The following is a 17542-nucleotide window of genomic DNA, read 5'->3' as shown; positions in this document are numbered from 1 at the left end:
ATAGCCATTATTTCTTTTTCCTTTTCTAAAACCTAGATTAAACCTTATTATACACTTACTAAAAAATATTACTACAGTCAAGACACTGTTGCTTTAGTTTGACACTAGATATACTTCTGCTTACATTACATGATTTAGCAGTGTCCACTGAACGAGTTCTTTTCAGTTACTGAATGATTCCAATTTGTTTAAAGCAGTCATTTCAAGGCTCGTAAAGTCGTGCAGTCATCATAGAGCAGTCAGTTAAAGGATTTCCTTTTACAATTAGCATTGAACATTCAGTCCTAACCTCTGCGGCTATTTTTCCCCCTCTATAATAGGTTACCGCTGCTATTTACATTGTTTTTAGAGCGTCGATTAATTTTTTTTCTATATTTTTTGAGACCCGCAAATAAGTCAAAAACTAAAATACATTGTTTTTTTTTTCTAATTCACCATAATTTTATTTACATGAAAATAGCTCACTAAACATAAATTGTTTGAACCTATTTTCCCCCAAATTCATTTCCTTTCATGCATATAATCAATATTTCTTTCTTAAATTATACAATAATTCTGGTTCTGTTGTCTAACGCTTAACATTTAAAAAGGTTTACATTATTTCAATCTCTAAAGTATTCTATTTATATTGTTTATAATAGAAACAAAATCATGTATATATTGTTCAAAATAAAAAAGAATTTATTATTTAAAGAAACTGTTCTGTTTATACGGTTTATTTTTGTTTGTTTATTTAAAATTGTCAATTTCTGAAAACCTGTATACATTGTTACATGGTAATGTACATGTAACTACAGGAATTTAGGTGATAGAGGTTCTAGGGTTTTTTGACACCTTAACTCCAGTCTGCCAACAAAAATACCATGCCCTGAACCATACCCTGTCCGCCAGCTTAGCCCGCATTAGCCAAACGACATTGCAACCACCAATTTTTGTTGTTCATTCATAGTATTTGCAGGTGGGATTCCTGACAGCGATTAGCAAAGTTACATTTACAGCAAATTTTGTGACAACCCTACCTCCACTCAGAAAATAGCGTGTCAATTCCGAAAACCGTTTTTGGGGGTGTCTATTCCGAAAGTTGTTCTTTACATAAGGAGGTTGGGGGTTGACCCACAACAAAAACAACAACAGCTATTCTTTGAATTTTTAGGGGGAGGGGGGTGCATGCTACGGGCAATACCGGTTAACGGGTCCTGCTAGTTTATTATATTTTAAGTCAATACTTGAAATGAAACAAACAATAACTTATGGAACTTTTTTCAGCAAGAATGCAAAATCAACCACCACCATTTATTTCCTGTAAAATCTAACAGAATTAGTTCCATGAGTAAATACGTGTCATTGTCAAAAATGTTTATTCTACAAAGTCTATGAATATAATATAATGCTTTCAAACATAATCAATTTAGAAGCTCATATTTTTTCCATCATCTTGGAACTGTTGGCAGAAAATAATTCAATTTTGATATGGAGTTTGCCAAATAATTTTCATCATGAAATAAAAATGCCTTTTTTTTTTCTTTTCTTTTTTTTTTTTTTAAATCTATAATTATTATTTGTTAAAAAAATATTTAAATTTGGTTGTAAGTTAAAACTCCATATCCTTCTTACTGAGGTAAAGAGACTTCTCAAAGACAGGTTACAAATACATAACAATTATAAATAATTAAGAAGAGGAATGGATCAAAGCTTTTACTCTCGCCCTTTCTGACTGACCCTCCTACTCTCTCTCTCTTCTGTGACCCTCCTACTCTCTCTCTCTCTCTTCTGACTGACCCTCCTACTCTCTCTCTCTCTCTCTCTCTTCTGTGACCCTCCTACTCTCTCTCTCTCTCTTCTGACTGACCCTCCTACTCTCTCTTCTGACTGACCCTCCTACTCTCTCTTCTGACTGACCTTCTTACTCTCCTTCCCTTCTAATTGACGCCCCTTTCTCGCTATCCCTATCTTACTGACCCCTCCACCTCCTTTTCTCTCTCCTCTTTTGGCTGACTGTCCCCCCCCCCATCTTTCTTTCTTTCTCTTAACTGGTTCTGTTGAATAAAAATAAAACGAGAATAAAATAGCAGTTTGACAATTTGACCTAGTTTCAAAGTTGTTATACAAAACAACTGTCCGGTAAGAATGAAGATGTCCCCCCACAAGCACATAGTAATTTGGTCTAAGGTGACACCAACTGCATGAATATTACATTTAATTTCTTTACCATAGCCAAGTTGGTGTCACACCAAATCTAATGAATAATGTAAGGTCTGTAAACATGCCTTGTGTAGTTTCTGACATTTTGTCTCTCACACACACACACACACACACACACACACATTTTTTCGTCATATGATAGAAGATAACTTTTCATTATCTATACTCCTATGAATTCGTTTTTCTTTGTGTGCATTGATATTCATATTAAAAACCCTCTTTTCTATTTATTTAAAAAGAAAATACAATTTTCTTATATATGGGTTGTGGAATTGCATTCACTAGCAAAAGATCTAGCTAATTTGCATATTCTTTTAAACATTCATTTTAATTAATTCCCTATTAGTTGCTTCGGTTTTCTAATGGGATAACCATCTTTAGTTAACTATTACGTGTAATTATATTCATACAGATATTCTACATGATTTATATTTGCATAATAAGTTTATAGTAAACACAAAATTGTTTCCATATATATTTATGTATACGTATATATTTTGTTTAACAAATTTTTCCTACCAAACTCCTCCTAAATTTTTGGGTCTACAGACATGAAACTCCATATATAAGGTATTTGAACCCATGTAAAACTTTATATTTGGATTTTAGCCTGGAAAAATCAGTGCAAAAGTGTGAAAATTAAAAAAAAAATGAAATTTACCAGGTCAAGGTCGAACGCCGGCATTACAAATGCATAAAGTAGTAGCTATTGGTTCATGTTTTAATTTTTAGCCTTGTATTATAAATGTCTTCATAGCCCAGTTATTGACAGCAGAGGCAAAAAAAATTGTGAGCTGAACGTTTTGGTTTCGATTCTCGGTGGTGGTGCAGGAGTCTTTTTTTTGTTTAATACTTTTTAAATTACTATATATTGCATCCAATCTATTTATCTATATATCTATAAAAGTGAAAATGTCTGTCTGTCTGTTCTCTATGGTAGTTAAGGAAGATTATTATCCAGAAAGGCATTACTTTACATTTTTTAATATATACATATGCACATAACCTTATGAACAGTACATAGGGCCCAAGCAAAGCCGGGCAGAACTGCTAGTATTTGAATAAATGATTTTAAAAACCTTGTTCAACATTTTCAAATTGGTGTTGGTGCTAACATCTTTTTTTTCCAAACGTCTCTACCTCTCTCTTCCAACTGCTCCCTCCAATCCTTCTCCCTCAACTTATTCCATATAATAGAAAGAAAAAAAGAAAAAGATAATTCACTTATCCTTTACGGAGATGGTCCCGACGTTCGCCTCGTTCTGAGTCCGGGGAGAGGCCGTCTGACGTAGGCGGTGTCGAGGCAGAAAATTATCCTAACCCTAAAATATCCGATATGCCATAGACAGATGCTTTTACAAATATTGGGAAACAAATCACAGAAGTTTACAGGGTTAACTAACCACGTGGAACTATTCTAATCATGTGGACTGTTTTTTTTTGTTTTTAAATTCTAATTATTTGAACTGTTTATTTTGTAAAATTCCAATTATTTGAACTGTTGAATTATCAAAAATTTAAACTGTTTATTTTGTAAAATTCTAATTATTTGAAGTTTTTATTTTTGTAAAATTCTAATTATTTGAACTGTTTAAAATAAAAAAAATAAAAATTCTAATTATTGGAACAGGTTTTTTTCTCCTTAAGTTAACAACTGGGCACTTTATTGAAGGGGTAGTTTTCTGCCTCGAACACCGACTACGTCAGACGGCCTCTCCCCGAGCTCAGACGTTGGGACCATCTCCGTAAAGGTTATCCGATAATTCATATTATTTGCATTATTTGAAATACTCTTATTTCGAATGTTATTTTTACAACGTTTTGGCCAATGTAGCCACTAGCCTACTTTCTGTCAAACTCTGAAATCTTTTTGTCAAACTTGGGAATCTGCACAGAATTTTAAAGAGAACCCGGAGGTAGCATGCTCTCGTTCCCTCAGACATGGCCTGGTAGAAGGACCCATGTCGTAGTGTATAAAGTACTTGGTAAAATTTTGTTGTAAGTTACACTCTTTTAGAGGTTGAAGGTTCAATCCTCAGTGTGAGTGATATGCAGAATACAGTTGCAAATTATTTAGAAATTCTACCCAGTCATGGATGCTGAAACGAGGGTATGTTACCTCTATAGATTAAAGAAAGGGTTCCTTTTAAAATTCCACATAGATTCCTGAGTTTGATAGAAAGATACTCAAGTTCGATAAGATATACCTAAAGTTGATTGGAAGTTACATTTGCCGAAACATTGTGAAAATAACACTTAAACAATACTCCAAATAATACAAAATTATCAATCCTTATTTATAAAATTCAAAAGTATTAAAAAAAAAAAAGAATGCTGACTTTCTGACAGTTTAACCTAGTTTCAGTGTTATTTTTTAAACAATCATGGGTAAGAATGAACAAAAATATTTATTTTCTTTAACCACTACACTAATTTGTTCACTGGTGATTCTAAGCATATGAATATTACCCTAATTGTTTTTTACCATAGCCAGGTTGGGTTCACATCAAATCCAACGATGTTAGGTTAGTCAGTGTGTCTTGTACAGTTTTTGATTTTTAGCCGGGCACACAGAAACAAAATATGGTACTTTGTTATATTTGAATGAATGATTTAAAAATTTTTATTCAATATTTTCAGGTTGGTAATACACCATTGCATTTAGCCAGTAAAGCTGGCCATATAGAAATTGTTCGTTGTCTCCTTTTGGCTGGTTCAAATGCAGACTTGAAAAATAAAGTAAGTTGACTTTTTTTTGGGGGGGGGGGGTTGTTGTTTTGCAAGAAAAGTTTCCCAGTTACCGGTTCTCTTATGATAAAGCATATAAGAAAATCTTTGGTATTATTTTAGATTCACTCATTCTGCTAAATCATCCTGTCCTGTCTCCCCAAAACAAGGTTCTATTTTTTTAGGTGGTTACATGAAAGACTTGGTGAAAAAGTAAAAAAAAAAAAGAGGAAATAAAAATTGAAGCTCAGTCGACTATTTTCCAGTTATTGATCTGTTCTTTGTATTAATTCTGCCATTTTCATGTGGCCATATAATGTCTTAAGTTGAAGAGAGAGGGTGCAATTCATCTGCCAGAGTAAAACTGATGCGATTAAACAAATCTGGATAGAGAAATGGATCTTGGATTTACTCTTGGTAGTCCCATATCTCTTTGTTTCAATATTTTTGATATGAGAAGAATATAATAACCAAAAATTAGAAGGTTCTATTTATGGATACTGGCAATAGGAACTGATGAATCCATGTTCTTCTAACAACCAATCAGAAACCAGAGTTGCTTCATAAAAATATTGAATCTTTGACATTCCAGCACATAATCTTTTTGTGTTAATATAAGAAAACTTTTTTGCTCTTTGCCTGCAAAATTGTAGAGTCCAGCTACCCATCGAAAACTCTTCTAAAATTAAACATGGCTTCCAATTCAAGACTCTTGCTTCCCTTATTTTGTCCTTTAGTCCTCACATTCCATGGGTAGAAAGAAGAACTGATGATTTTGGTTCAGAATATATTGGACATAGTGTTGGTTGGTTTTTGACCTTATGGTAGTATTTGTTTATGTATTCAGCTAGTGGCTCCATGGCCTTGTCTGGAGAAATTTTCATTAAAATTTTTTTTGTGTGTGTGTGTGTGTGTGTATATATATATATATATATATATATATATATATATATATATACTTAAGAATAAAATTATCTAACAATCAACTGGTATGGAAACCTATGATTATAAGTTTTACAAAATATTATTGGCAGTAATATTTATTCTATAAGTACTATCCCACCTAAATAAGAATTGCCCGATATACAAGATAGAGCAAATAAATAAAATTTTAGTCATTCAATAAATTAAAAAAATTATGATGTGAAATATTTAAATTTCATATCAAAAGATTTTTATTATTCTATGTAAGACAAAGAATATATTTGAAATATTATAACTCCTTATCCGATAGAATTTTGATGCCTACCGTCTCTTCAGAAGAGAAAATATTAGCAAATAATTATAATGGTCTACACCTTATTTGCTAAAGTCAGTGAGACATAGAAAATCACAATTAAAAGTTGTTTAAGTATTTAAATGTCATAGAGTAAATCCACAGTGAATGTCTTTGATGGCAGTGTGGTAAAATGATCCAAACTGTATTTTGAGTAATCCACATCACAAGATAATGGTCCGAAGTAGGCATTTTCCTGGAGCCATTTTCTTTGTTTATATAATATAATAATCCGGTAAAATCGGTGGCTCTGTTTATTAATAAACATATGATTTAATATATTTAATATTTTTTTATAATTATAGAACATGAGCTTCAAATTCCACTCCAAAATAACTTGAAATTGTTAATAAAATAAAAATAAAACCGCTTTCAGTAGACAGGCCACGCAAATTAAGAGAAACTGAACTGATAAGAGAAATGAAAAAAGAAAATAAAAATTAAAAAATAAAAATAAAATGAAAAGGATAAAAATAAATAAAATAATAAAGTAAAAAAAACAAAAAACAAAAGAAAATGCTTACGCGTAATAAAATATTTATCATCTTTGTGGAAAATTCTTCACCAATGAAGCAGATTTGCACCAAGCTCTCAAGGATTTCTTTGTGTCTAAAACCTCAGAGTTCTAATGCAAGAGAATTGAACAGCTGGAGACACATGGCGATTGGTTCGAAGACTAAATATAAGCTACACATACCATGAAACGTTTTCTTTTTTTTTCTTTAAAAACAGGTGGAACTTGTTTAGTTACCTTGTAGCTTCCAAAAGCCTTCACTCTTTTAATATATGAAGATTTGCTCAGAATGACTGTTTAAAAGTTTAAATGTCTTCTGAATTCCATTCAAATTTCAAAAGTTTTACCGCAAGGAGATTACACAAGTAAAGACACATTGGCAAAAAGTGTTGGATGCTGATGGCGATTGGTTTGAAGACTAAATATAAGTTACACATACTGTGAAGCATGTTCTTTTTCTCGTTTAAAAACGGACAAAACGTTTTTGCTTCTATTGTACTTTTGATGAGTTGTAGTGAACCTGAACATTGCATGAGATTTTCATTATCGACGGCTCATTCAGCAAACAAAGCATACAGCAGTCGATGAACGTAGACTACAATGTTTGTTTAAAATATTTCATTATGTAGATGATGACCTTGAAACTGAAGACTGTCGTTGGCATCATCAGTCTGCAGTTGATAATTGTTATTGTTTGTGAGTTCTCTGCAAAAGTTCAAATCGCCAAAGATTTTGCCTCAGGATTATCTAGTGTGCATGAAAGCCCCGTTGTCCATAGTCCTGCCACCTAGAACAGTAATTTCACGAGTTTTTATACATAGTTGCAGTTTTAAGATGGTTCTTTTTAATGGGTCACATAGAGATGGGATGTAGATATTCATCACATAGAGGATAACATGAAGATTCAGGACCACTTCCATTGTCTTCCCTGGAGAATTTTATACATATTAAGCGATGCTCTTTGTGTAAACAAATTGAGCTTAGGTATTTAGACAATTTCAAAACATTGTTAATTAACTGCCCACATAGCAGCAGCTGAATAGCGCAATGGTTAGAAGCTCCGACTGTCATTTGGGTGATCAGGTTTCGATTCATGCTTGAGGTAGATGCTTGTCTAGCCGCACTGATGAGCTGTGAAACAGCAAAACAGTACTGTATGTGGATGACATATATATATATATATATATATATATATATATATAAAGATTATCCATAAAAAAAGGGAAGGGTTTTAATTTTTTTGATTAATAGTAAAAGAAAATTTGCATATTTTTCAGGATGGAGTTACTGCTGAAATCATGGCTTTAGCACAAGGATACACAGACATTGCTGAATTACTAAATAAAGTTCATGCTGTGAGTATGATTCAACAAAAACTTTGAAAAATTATTTTTATTTGCAAAGATTTACATTAAAAAATATGATAAAAATGAAGAAAAACTTTTATTGTGTATGTACTTGTCACGGAAGGAAGATGGTATATTCCAAAAATCACAAAAATTGATCAAGTAGATTTTTTTTTTTTTTTGAAAAACAAATGTGCCATTTTTTTTTTTTTTTATCAATTCATGAAAGCTGAAACCATTTTAATATTCTTCAATTTTTGTTTTTAACTTTTATAAAATGGGCATTCTAAAAAGATGTTTTTATTATTTCAAAATTTTAATTTCTGAAAAATAAAAATTAAAAAATACACGTTATTTTAATAAATTGTTCAGTTTTAATTCTTACATTTCGATTGTTTTTCCGACATTACCCCCCCCCCACCCAAAAAAAAAGATTGGAATGGAAGTAAGTTGTCTTGCCCTTGATTCCTTAATATTTGTTGCTTTTTTTCCTTGTATCGAGAGAGAGAGTAAAATTTGATTTTTTTAAATAAAAGAAATTTTTTAAATGTTCAAATTGTGAATTTTGGAATATTTCATGTTCGTTCCGTGACTGGTACATACATCAGACTTTTCTGTGTTTTCTTTACTTTTAATTGCTGCCATAAGTGCCAATCTGAATAAGCACATCTTGAATTAAATTTTTTACTTTTTGATAAATTTTACAATTTTAATTGTTCCAAAATTATTCATTGTTGAATTTTCTTAATAAATTTTCAAGTTTCTGCAATCGCAAGTGGTTTTCAAAGAAAAGTTAAGATAAAAAAATATCTTTTCTCTCCATCTCTTTATTTTATGTAACCATGATTGACATTGTATTGTCTGAGGATCGTATTAATCCTGCCCAAGATCTCGTGAACCAAATAAATAAGATTTGTCAAGATGTGTCACTTTTTCTAAACTCACTGTAAACAAAATATACATCTTAATCCATCTACAAATACAAAGTTGCTTTTTGTCAGAAATCAAATCGGTTCAAGTACCTCAGTTGATATTCTGACACCACCCAGAGGATTGTAAGGATTGCACAATCGTGAAGTGCCTTTCATTAATTCATTGCAGAAAGTGTAAAAGTCTCCAATCAGGAGGGAAATGAAAAAGTCTTGCATAGAGATAATTCTTCTGTATGACTCGAAAACATGGACACTAAACAAAATGCATAGAGAACAGCTCTATCTATGTACTAGAATGCTTCATGCAACTTATAACATTTTGTAGAAAAGTCATCCCAATAGCAAATCACTGTATTGATCCTTATTTTATGTGTCAGCGGTTATAGGGAGGAAATGTCACTTGCTACAATAAACCTGCAGCATGACTACACTCTGATCTTGTGCAAAGTGTATGCCTTGAAATAAAGAAAAAGCTGCTAAAGTGTTGCGTCTGGTCAGTTCTGACATACGGATGTGAATCTTGGGCAATCATCAAAGCGATGAGTGGACGTTTGGACGCAACTGAGATGTGGTTCTATCAACGAATGCTTTGCATTTCTTGGTCAGAGTGAGTGTCAAATGCTAAAGTCCTAAGAAGAATGAAGGCCGATCGTTTGCTGATGTGGACCATCAAGGAAATGCAGTGCCGCTTTGTTGGACACCTATTGCATGAAAAAAAAAGGGTATCGAACGGCACATCTTGGAGAACGAAACTGACGGAAAGAGAATCAGGGGGAGGCAAAGTATAGGGATATTAGACTGGATGTGCATGGCAATGGGTGTCAACAATACCAGTGGACTCCAAAAACGAGCAATGAATCGAAGCCTATGGAGAATACTAACCATGATTTCATCTACGGCATGAACATGCCATGACATAGGAAGAAGAAGAAGGCCATCATCATGGAGGAAATTGCTCTTTCAGAAACTGATTTGCTGTCGGCAATGGTTGATCAAAATTTCTTGAGCTTGAAAGTTGTCAACAGCTTACCTACTGGTATCGGATGACTCAAGAAGAAGAACTGATGGAAAATATTGTCTTCTGTGACATAACTCTTTAATTTTTTTTTTTTTTTTTTTGTGAAAAAAATATCCAAGATGAGAGCAGTAGTCTGACAGATTGGCAATCCTCATCTCAAATTTTCTAGAATGTAACTAAGTATTTTTATTTTTCCTTCAGGATCGAGCTGCTGCCTTTATAAATCAACTGAATCCGATAAATCAATCTCTTTCTCGTGTTAAAATCAAAGTAATTGGTTCAACTGCTGTAGGTAAATCCACCCTCATTGAGTCGCTGAAATGTGGTCTGTTCAGCAGCTTCTTCCGAGGAAGGCTCTTCAGTGTTGGCTCCTTTTCTGCCAAAGAAAAAAGTAAGTTTTATCTTCTTTTCAAGTGGGCTTATCCCTCTTCAATGGTTTAAAACATCCCTAACCAATTAAGCAGAGTTTATGTTTTTCCAGATGTATCGAAGTCATTTATTTTGATTTCATTAGTGAAAATGTTTGGAATGATTATTTTGATTTCATTAGTGAAAATGTTTGGAATGATTATTTTGATTTCATTAGTGAAATGTTTGGAATGATTATTTTGATTTCATTAGTGAAATGTTTGGAATGATTATTTTGATTTCATTAGTGAAATGTTTGGAATCATTATTTTGATTTAATTAGTGAAATGTTTGGAATGATTATTTTGATTTCATTAATGAAATGTTTGGAATGATTATTTTGATTTCATTAGTGAAATGTTTGGAATGATTATTTTGATTTCATTAATGAAATGTTTGGAATGATTATTTTGATTTCATTAGTGAAATGTTTGGAATGATTATTTTGATTTCATTAGTGAAATGTTTGGAATGATTATTTTGATTTCATTAGTGAAATGTTTGGAATGATTATTTTGATTTCATTAGTGAAATGTTTGGAATGATTATTTTGATTTCATTAGTGAAATGTTTGGAATGATTATTTTGATTTCATTAGTGAAATGTTTGGAATGATTATTTTGATTTCATTAATGAAATGTTTGGAATAATAATTTTGATTTCATTAGTGAAATGTTTGGAATGATTATTTTGATTTCATTAGTGAAATGTTTGGAATGATTATTTTGATTTCATTAGTGAAATGTTTGGAATGATTATTTTGATTTCATTAGTGAAATGTTTGGAATGATTATTTTGATTTCATTAGTGAAATGTTTGGAATGATAATTTTGATTTCATTAATGAAATGTTTGGAATAATAATTTTGATTTCATTAGTGAAATGTTTGGAATGATTATTTTGATTTCATTAGTGAAATGTTTGGAATGATTATTTTGATTTCATTAGTGAAATGTTTGGAATGATTATTTTGATTTCATTAGTGAAATGTTTGGAATGATTATTTTGATTTCATTAGTGAAATGTTTAGAATGATTATTTTGATTTCATTAATGAAATGTTTGGAATAATAATTTTGATTTCATTAGTGAAATGTTTGGAATGATTATTTTGATTTCATTAGTGAAATGTTTGGAATGATTATTTTGATTTCATTAGTGAAATGTTTGGAATGATTATTTTGATTTCATTAGTGAAATGTTTGGAATGATTATTTTGATTTCATTAGTGAAATGTTTGGAATGATTATTTTGATTTCATTAGTGAAATGTTTGGAATGATTCTTTTGATTTCATTAATGAAATGTTTGGAATGATTATTTTGATTTCATTAGTGAAATGTTTGGAATAATAATTTTGATTTCATTAGTGAAATGTTTGGAATGATTATTTTGATTTCATTAGTGAAATGTTTGGAATGATTATTTTGATTTCATTAGTGAAATGTTTGGAATAATAATTTTGATTTCATTAGTGAAATGTTTGGAATGATTATTTTGATTTCATTAGTGAAATGTTTGGAATGATTATTTTGATTTCATTAGTGAAATGTTTGGAATGATTATTTTGATTTCATTAATGAAATGTTTGGAATAATAATTTTGATTTCATTAGTGAAATGTTTGGAATGATTATTTTGATTTCATTAGTGAAATGTTTGGAATGATTATTTTGATTTCATTAGTGAAATGTTTGGAATGATTATTTTGATTTCATTAGTGAAATGTTTGGAATGATTATTTTGATTTCATTAGTGAAATATTTGGAATGATTATTTTGATTTCATTAGTGAAATGTTTGGAATGATTATTTTGATTTCATTAGTGAAATGTTTGGAATGATTATTTTGATTTCATTAGTGAAATGTTTGGAATGATTATTTTGATTTCATTAGTGAAATGTTTGGAATGATTATTTTGATTTCATTAGTGAAATGTTTGGAATGATTATTTTGATTTCATTAGTGAAATGTTTGGAATAATAATTTTGATTTCATTAGTGAAATGTTTGGAATGATTATTTTGATTTCATTAGTGAAATGTTTGGAATGATTATTTTGATTTAATTAGTGAAATGTTTGGAATGATTATTTTGATTTCATTAGTGAAATGTTTGGAATGATTATTTTGATTTAATTAGTGAAATGTTTGGAATAATAATTTTGATTTCATTAGTGAAATGTTTGGAATGATTATTTTGATTTAATTAGTGAAATGTTTGGAATGATTATTTTGATTTCATTAGTGAAATGTTTGGAATGATTATTTTGATTTAATTAGTGAAATGTTTGGAATGATTATTTTGATTTAATTAGTGAAATGTTTGGAATGATTATTTTGATTTCATTAGTGAAATGTTTGGAATGATGATTTTGATTTCATTAGTGAAATGTTTGGAATGATTATTTTGATTTAATTAGTGAAATGTTTGGAATGATTATTTTGATTTCATTAGTGAAATGTTTGGAATCATTATTTTGATTTAATTAGTGAAATGTTTGGAATGATTATTTTGATTTCATTAGTGAAATGTTTGGAATGATTATTTTGATTTAATTAGTGAAATGTTTGGAATGATTATTTTGATTTAATTAGTGAAATGTTTGGAATGATTATTTTGATTTCATTAGTGAAATGTTTGGAATAATAATTTTGATTTCATTAGTGAAATGTTTGGAATGATTATTTTGATTTAATTAGTGAAATGTTTGGAATGATTATTTTGATTTCATTAGTGAAATGTTTGGAATGATTATTTTGATTTCATTAGTGAAATGTTTGGAATGATTATTTTGATTTCATTAGTGAAATGTTTGGAATGATTATTTTGATTTCATTAGTGAAATGTTTGGAATGATTATTTTGATTTCATTAATGAAATGTTTGGAATAATAATTTTGATTTCATTAGTGAAATGTTTGGAATGATTATTTTGATTTCATTAGTGAAATGTTTGGAATGATTATTTTGATTTCATTAGTGAAATGTTTGGAATGATTATTTTGATTTCATTAGTGAAATGTTTGGAATGATTATTTTGATTTCATTAGTGAAATGTTTGGAATGATTATTTTGATTTCATTAATGAAATGTTTGGAATGATTATTTTGATTTCATTAGTGAAATGTTTGGAATGATTATTTTGATTTCATTAGTGAAATGTTTGGAATGATTATTTTGATTTCATTAGTGAAATGTTTGGAATGATTATTTTGATTTCATTAGTGAAATGTTTGGAATGATTATTTTGATTTCATTAGTGAAATGTTTAGAATGATTATTTTGATTTCATTAATGAAATGTTTGGAATAATAATTTTGATTTCATTAGTGAAATGTTTGGAATGATTATTTTGATTTCATTAGTGAAATGTTTGGAATGATTATTTTGATTTCATTAGTGAAATGTTTGGAATGATTATTTTGATTTCATTAGTGAAATGTTTGGAATGATTATTTTGATTTCATTAGTGAAATGTTTGGAATGATTATTTTGATTTCATTAGTGAAATGTTTGGAATGATTCTTTTGATTTCATTAATGAAATGTTTGGAATGATTATTTTGATTTCATTAGTGAAATGTTTGGAATAATAATTTTGATTTCATTAGTGAAATGTTTGGAATGATTATTTTGTTATTTCATTAGTGAAATGTTTGGAATGATTATTTTGATTTCATTAGTGAAATGTTTGGAATAATAATTTTGATTTCATTAGTGAAATGTTTGGAATGATTATTTTGATTTCATTAGTGAAATGTTTGGAATGATTATTTTGATTTCATTAGTGAAATGTTTGGAATGATTATTTTGATTTCATTAATGAAATGTTTGGAATAATAATTTTGATTTCATTAGTGAAATGTTTGGAATGATTATTTTGATTTCATTAGTGAAATGTTTGGAATGATTATTTTGATTTCATTAGTGAAATGTTTGGAATGATTATTTTGATTTCATTAGTGAAATGTTTGGAATGATTATTTTGATTTCATTAGTGAAATGTTTGGAATGATTATTTTGATTTCATTAGTGAAATATTTGGAATGATTATTTTGATTTCATTAGTGAAATGTTTGGAATGATTATTTTGATTTCATTAGTGAAATGTTTGGAATGATTATTTTGATTTCATTAGTGAAATGTTTGGAATGATTATTTTGATTTCATTAGTGAAATGTTTGGAATGATTATTTTGATTTCATTAGTGAAATGTTTGGAATGATTATTTTGATTTCATTAGTGAAATGTTTGGAATGATTATTTTGATTTCATTAGTGAAATATTTGGAATGATTATTTTGATTTCATTAGTGAAATGTTTGGAATGATTATTTTGATTTCATTAGTGAAATGTTTGGAATGATTATTTTGATTTCATTAGTGAAATGTTTGGAATGATTATTTTGATTTCATTAGTGAAATGTTTGGAATGATTATTTTGATTTCATTAGTGAAATGTTTGGAATGATTATTTTGATTTCATTAGTGAAATGTTTGGAATAATAATTTTGATTTCATTAGTGAAATGTTTGGAATGATTATTTTGATTTCATTAGTGAAATGTTTGGAATGATTATTTTGATTTAATTAGTGAAATGTTTGGAATGATTATTTTGATTTCATTAGTGAAATGTTTGGAATGATTATTTTGATTTAATTAGTGAAATGTTTGGAATAATAATTTTGATTTCATTAGTGAAATGTTTGGAATGATTATTTTGATTTAATTAGTGAAATGTTTGGAATGATTATTTTGATTTCATTAGTGAAATGTTTGGAATGATAATTTTGATTTCATTAGTGAAATGTTTGGAATGATAATTTTGATTTAATTAGTGAAATGTTTGGAATGATTATTTTGATTTCATTAGTGAAATGTTTGGAATGATAATTTTGATTTCATTAGTGAAATGTTTGGAATGATTATTTTGATTTAATTAGTGAAATGTTTGGAATGATTATTTTGATTTAATTAGTGAAATGTTTGGAATGATTATTTTGATTTCATTAGTGAAATGTTTGGAATCATTATTTTGATTTAATTAGTGAAATGTTTGGAATGATTATTTTGATTTAATTAGTGAAATGTTTGGAATCATTATTTTGATTTAATTAGTGAAATGTTTGGAATGATAATTTTGATTTCATTAGTGAAATGTTTGGAATCATTATTTTGATTTAATTAGTGAAATGTTTGGAATCATTATTTTGATTTAATTAGTGAAATGTTTGGAATCATTATTTTGATTTAATTAGTGAAATGTTTGGAATCATTATTTTGATTTAATTAGTGAAATGTTTGGAATGATTATTTTGATTTCATTAGTGAAATGTTTGGAATCATTATTTTGATTTAATTAGTGAAATGTTTGGAATGATTATTTTGATTTCATTAGTGAAATGTTTGGAATGATAATTTTGATTTCATTAGTGAAATGTTTGGAATGATTATTTTGATTTCATTAGTGAAATGTTTGGAATGATTATTTTGATTTCATTAGTGAAATGTTTGGAATGATAATTTTGATTTCATTAGTGAAATGTTTGGAATGATTATTTTGATTTCATTAGTGAAATGTTTGGAATGATAATTTTGATTTCATTAGTGAAATGTTTGGAATCATTATTTTGATTTAATTAGTGAAATGTTTGGAATGATTATTTTGATTTAATTAGTGAAATGTTTGGAATGATTATTTTGATTTCATTAGTGAAATGTTTGGAATGATTATTTTGATTTCATTAGTGAAATGTTTGGAATGATTATTTTGATTTAATTAGTGAAATGTTTGGAATGATTATTTTGATTTCATTAGTGAAATGTTTGGAATGATAATTTTGATTTCATTAGTGAAATGTTTGGAATGATTATTTTGATTTAATTAGTGAAATGTTTGGAATCATTATTTTGATTTAATTAGTGAAATGTTTGGAATGATTATTTTGATTTCATTAGTGAAATGTTTGGAATGATTATTTTGATTTCATTAGTGAAATGTTTGGAATGATTATTTTGATTTCATTAGTGAAATGTTTGGAATGATAATTTTGATTTCATTAGTGAAATGTTTGGAATGATTATTTTGATTTAATTAGTGAAATGTTTGGAATGATTATTTTGATTTAATTAGTGAAATGTTTGGAATCATTATTTTGATTTAATTAGTGAAATGTTTGGAATGATTATTTTGATTTCATTAGTGAAATGTTTGGAATGATAATTTTGATTTCATTAGTGAAATGTTTGGAATGATTATTTTGATTTAATTAGTGAAATGTTTGGAATGATTATTTTGATTTCATTAGTGAAATGTTTGGAATCATTATTTTGATTTAATTAGTGAAATGTTTGGAATGATTATTTTGATTTCATTAGTGAAATGTTTGGAATCATTATTTTGATTTAATTAGTGAAATGTTTGGAATCATTATTTTGATTTCATTAGTGAAATGTTTGGAATGATTATTTTGATTTCATTAGTGAAATAATTGGAATAATAATTTTGATTTCATTAGTGAAATGTTTGGAATGATTATTTTGATTTAATTAGTGAAATGTTTGGAATGATTATTTTGATTTCATTAGTGAAATGTTTGGAATCATTATTTTGATTTAATTAGTGAAATGTTTGGAATGATTATTTTGATTTCATTAATGAAATGTTTGGAATAATAATTTTGATTTCATTAGTGAAATGTTTGGAATGATTATTTTGATTTCATTAGTGAAATGTTTGGAATGATTATTTTGATTTCATTAGTGAAATGTTTGGAATGATTATTTTGATTTCATTAGTGAAATGTTTGGAATGATTATTTTGATCTCAACAATAGTTTTTATTTATTCTAGAATAATCATTTTTTTCTATAGAATTTTCCTAAATAACCATAAATTAAAAATTTTTCTTCCATTTCTCTGTCAGATCGTTCACGGATGCTACGTCAGTATAGTCTTCCAACACCATTATGTTATTCGATTGGGAACCCAACTTATACAAAAGGAATCGATGTACAACAAGTGACAATTAATGGTAAGAAGAAATTATTGCTTTGTTTTTTCAAATATTGTATGACATTATTGTGGCATGGAGACTTGTCGAATCGTAGTTTGTGGCATGGA

At 28.5% G+C, this 17542-nt stretch overlaps 1 protein-coding gene across 2 annotated transcripts in view; it reads left to right on the top strand.

The window, feature by feature from the left end:
• LOC145267797 (death-associated protein kinase 1-like) overlaps positions 1–17542 on the top strand; it is a 653913-nt gene that overhangs the window by 623078 nt on the left and 13293 nt on the right. For both annotated transcript variants that reach the window (XM_080123326.1, XM_080123327.1), the window contains 4 exons: positions 4843–4941; positions 7997–8074; positions 10217–10406; positions 17346–17453. In XM_080123326.1, the coding sequence (XP_079979452.1) occupies positions 4843–4941; positions 7997–8074; positions 10217–10406; positions 17346–17453 (475 nt within the window). The remainder of the gene's footprint in view (positions 1–4842; positions 4942–7996; positions 8075–10216; positions 10407–17345; positions 17454–17542) is intronic.

Source organism: Euprymna scolopes, chromosome 4 (assembly GCF_053919585.1).
Source record: "Euprymna scolopes isolate OS-2025 chromosome 4, ASM5391958v1, whole genome shotgun sequence".
Taxonomy (NCBI): Eukaryota; Metazoa; Mollusca; class Cephalopoda; order Sepiida; family Sepiolidae; genus Euprymna; species Euprymna scolopes.
Note: the sequence above shows the minus strand (reverse complement) of the source record. Positions and strands in the feature narration are given on the sequence as shown.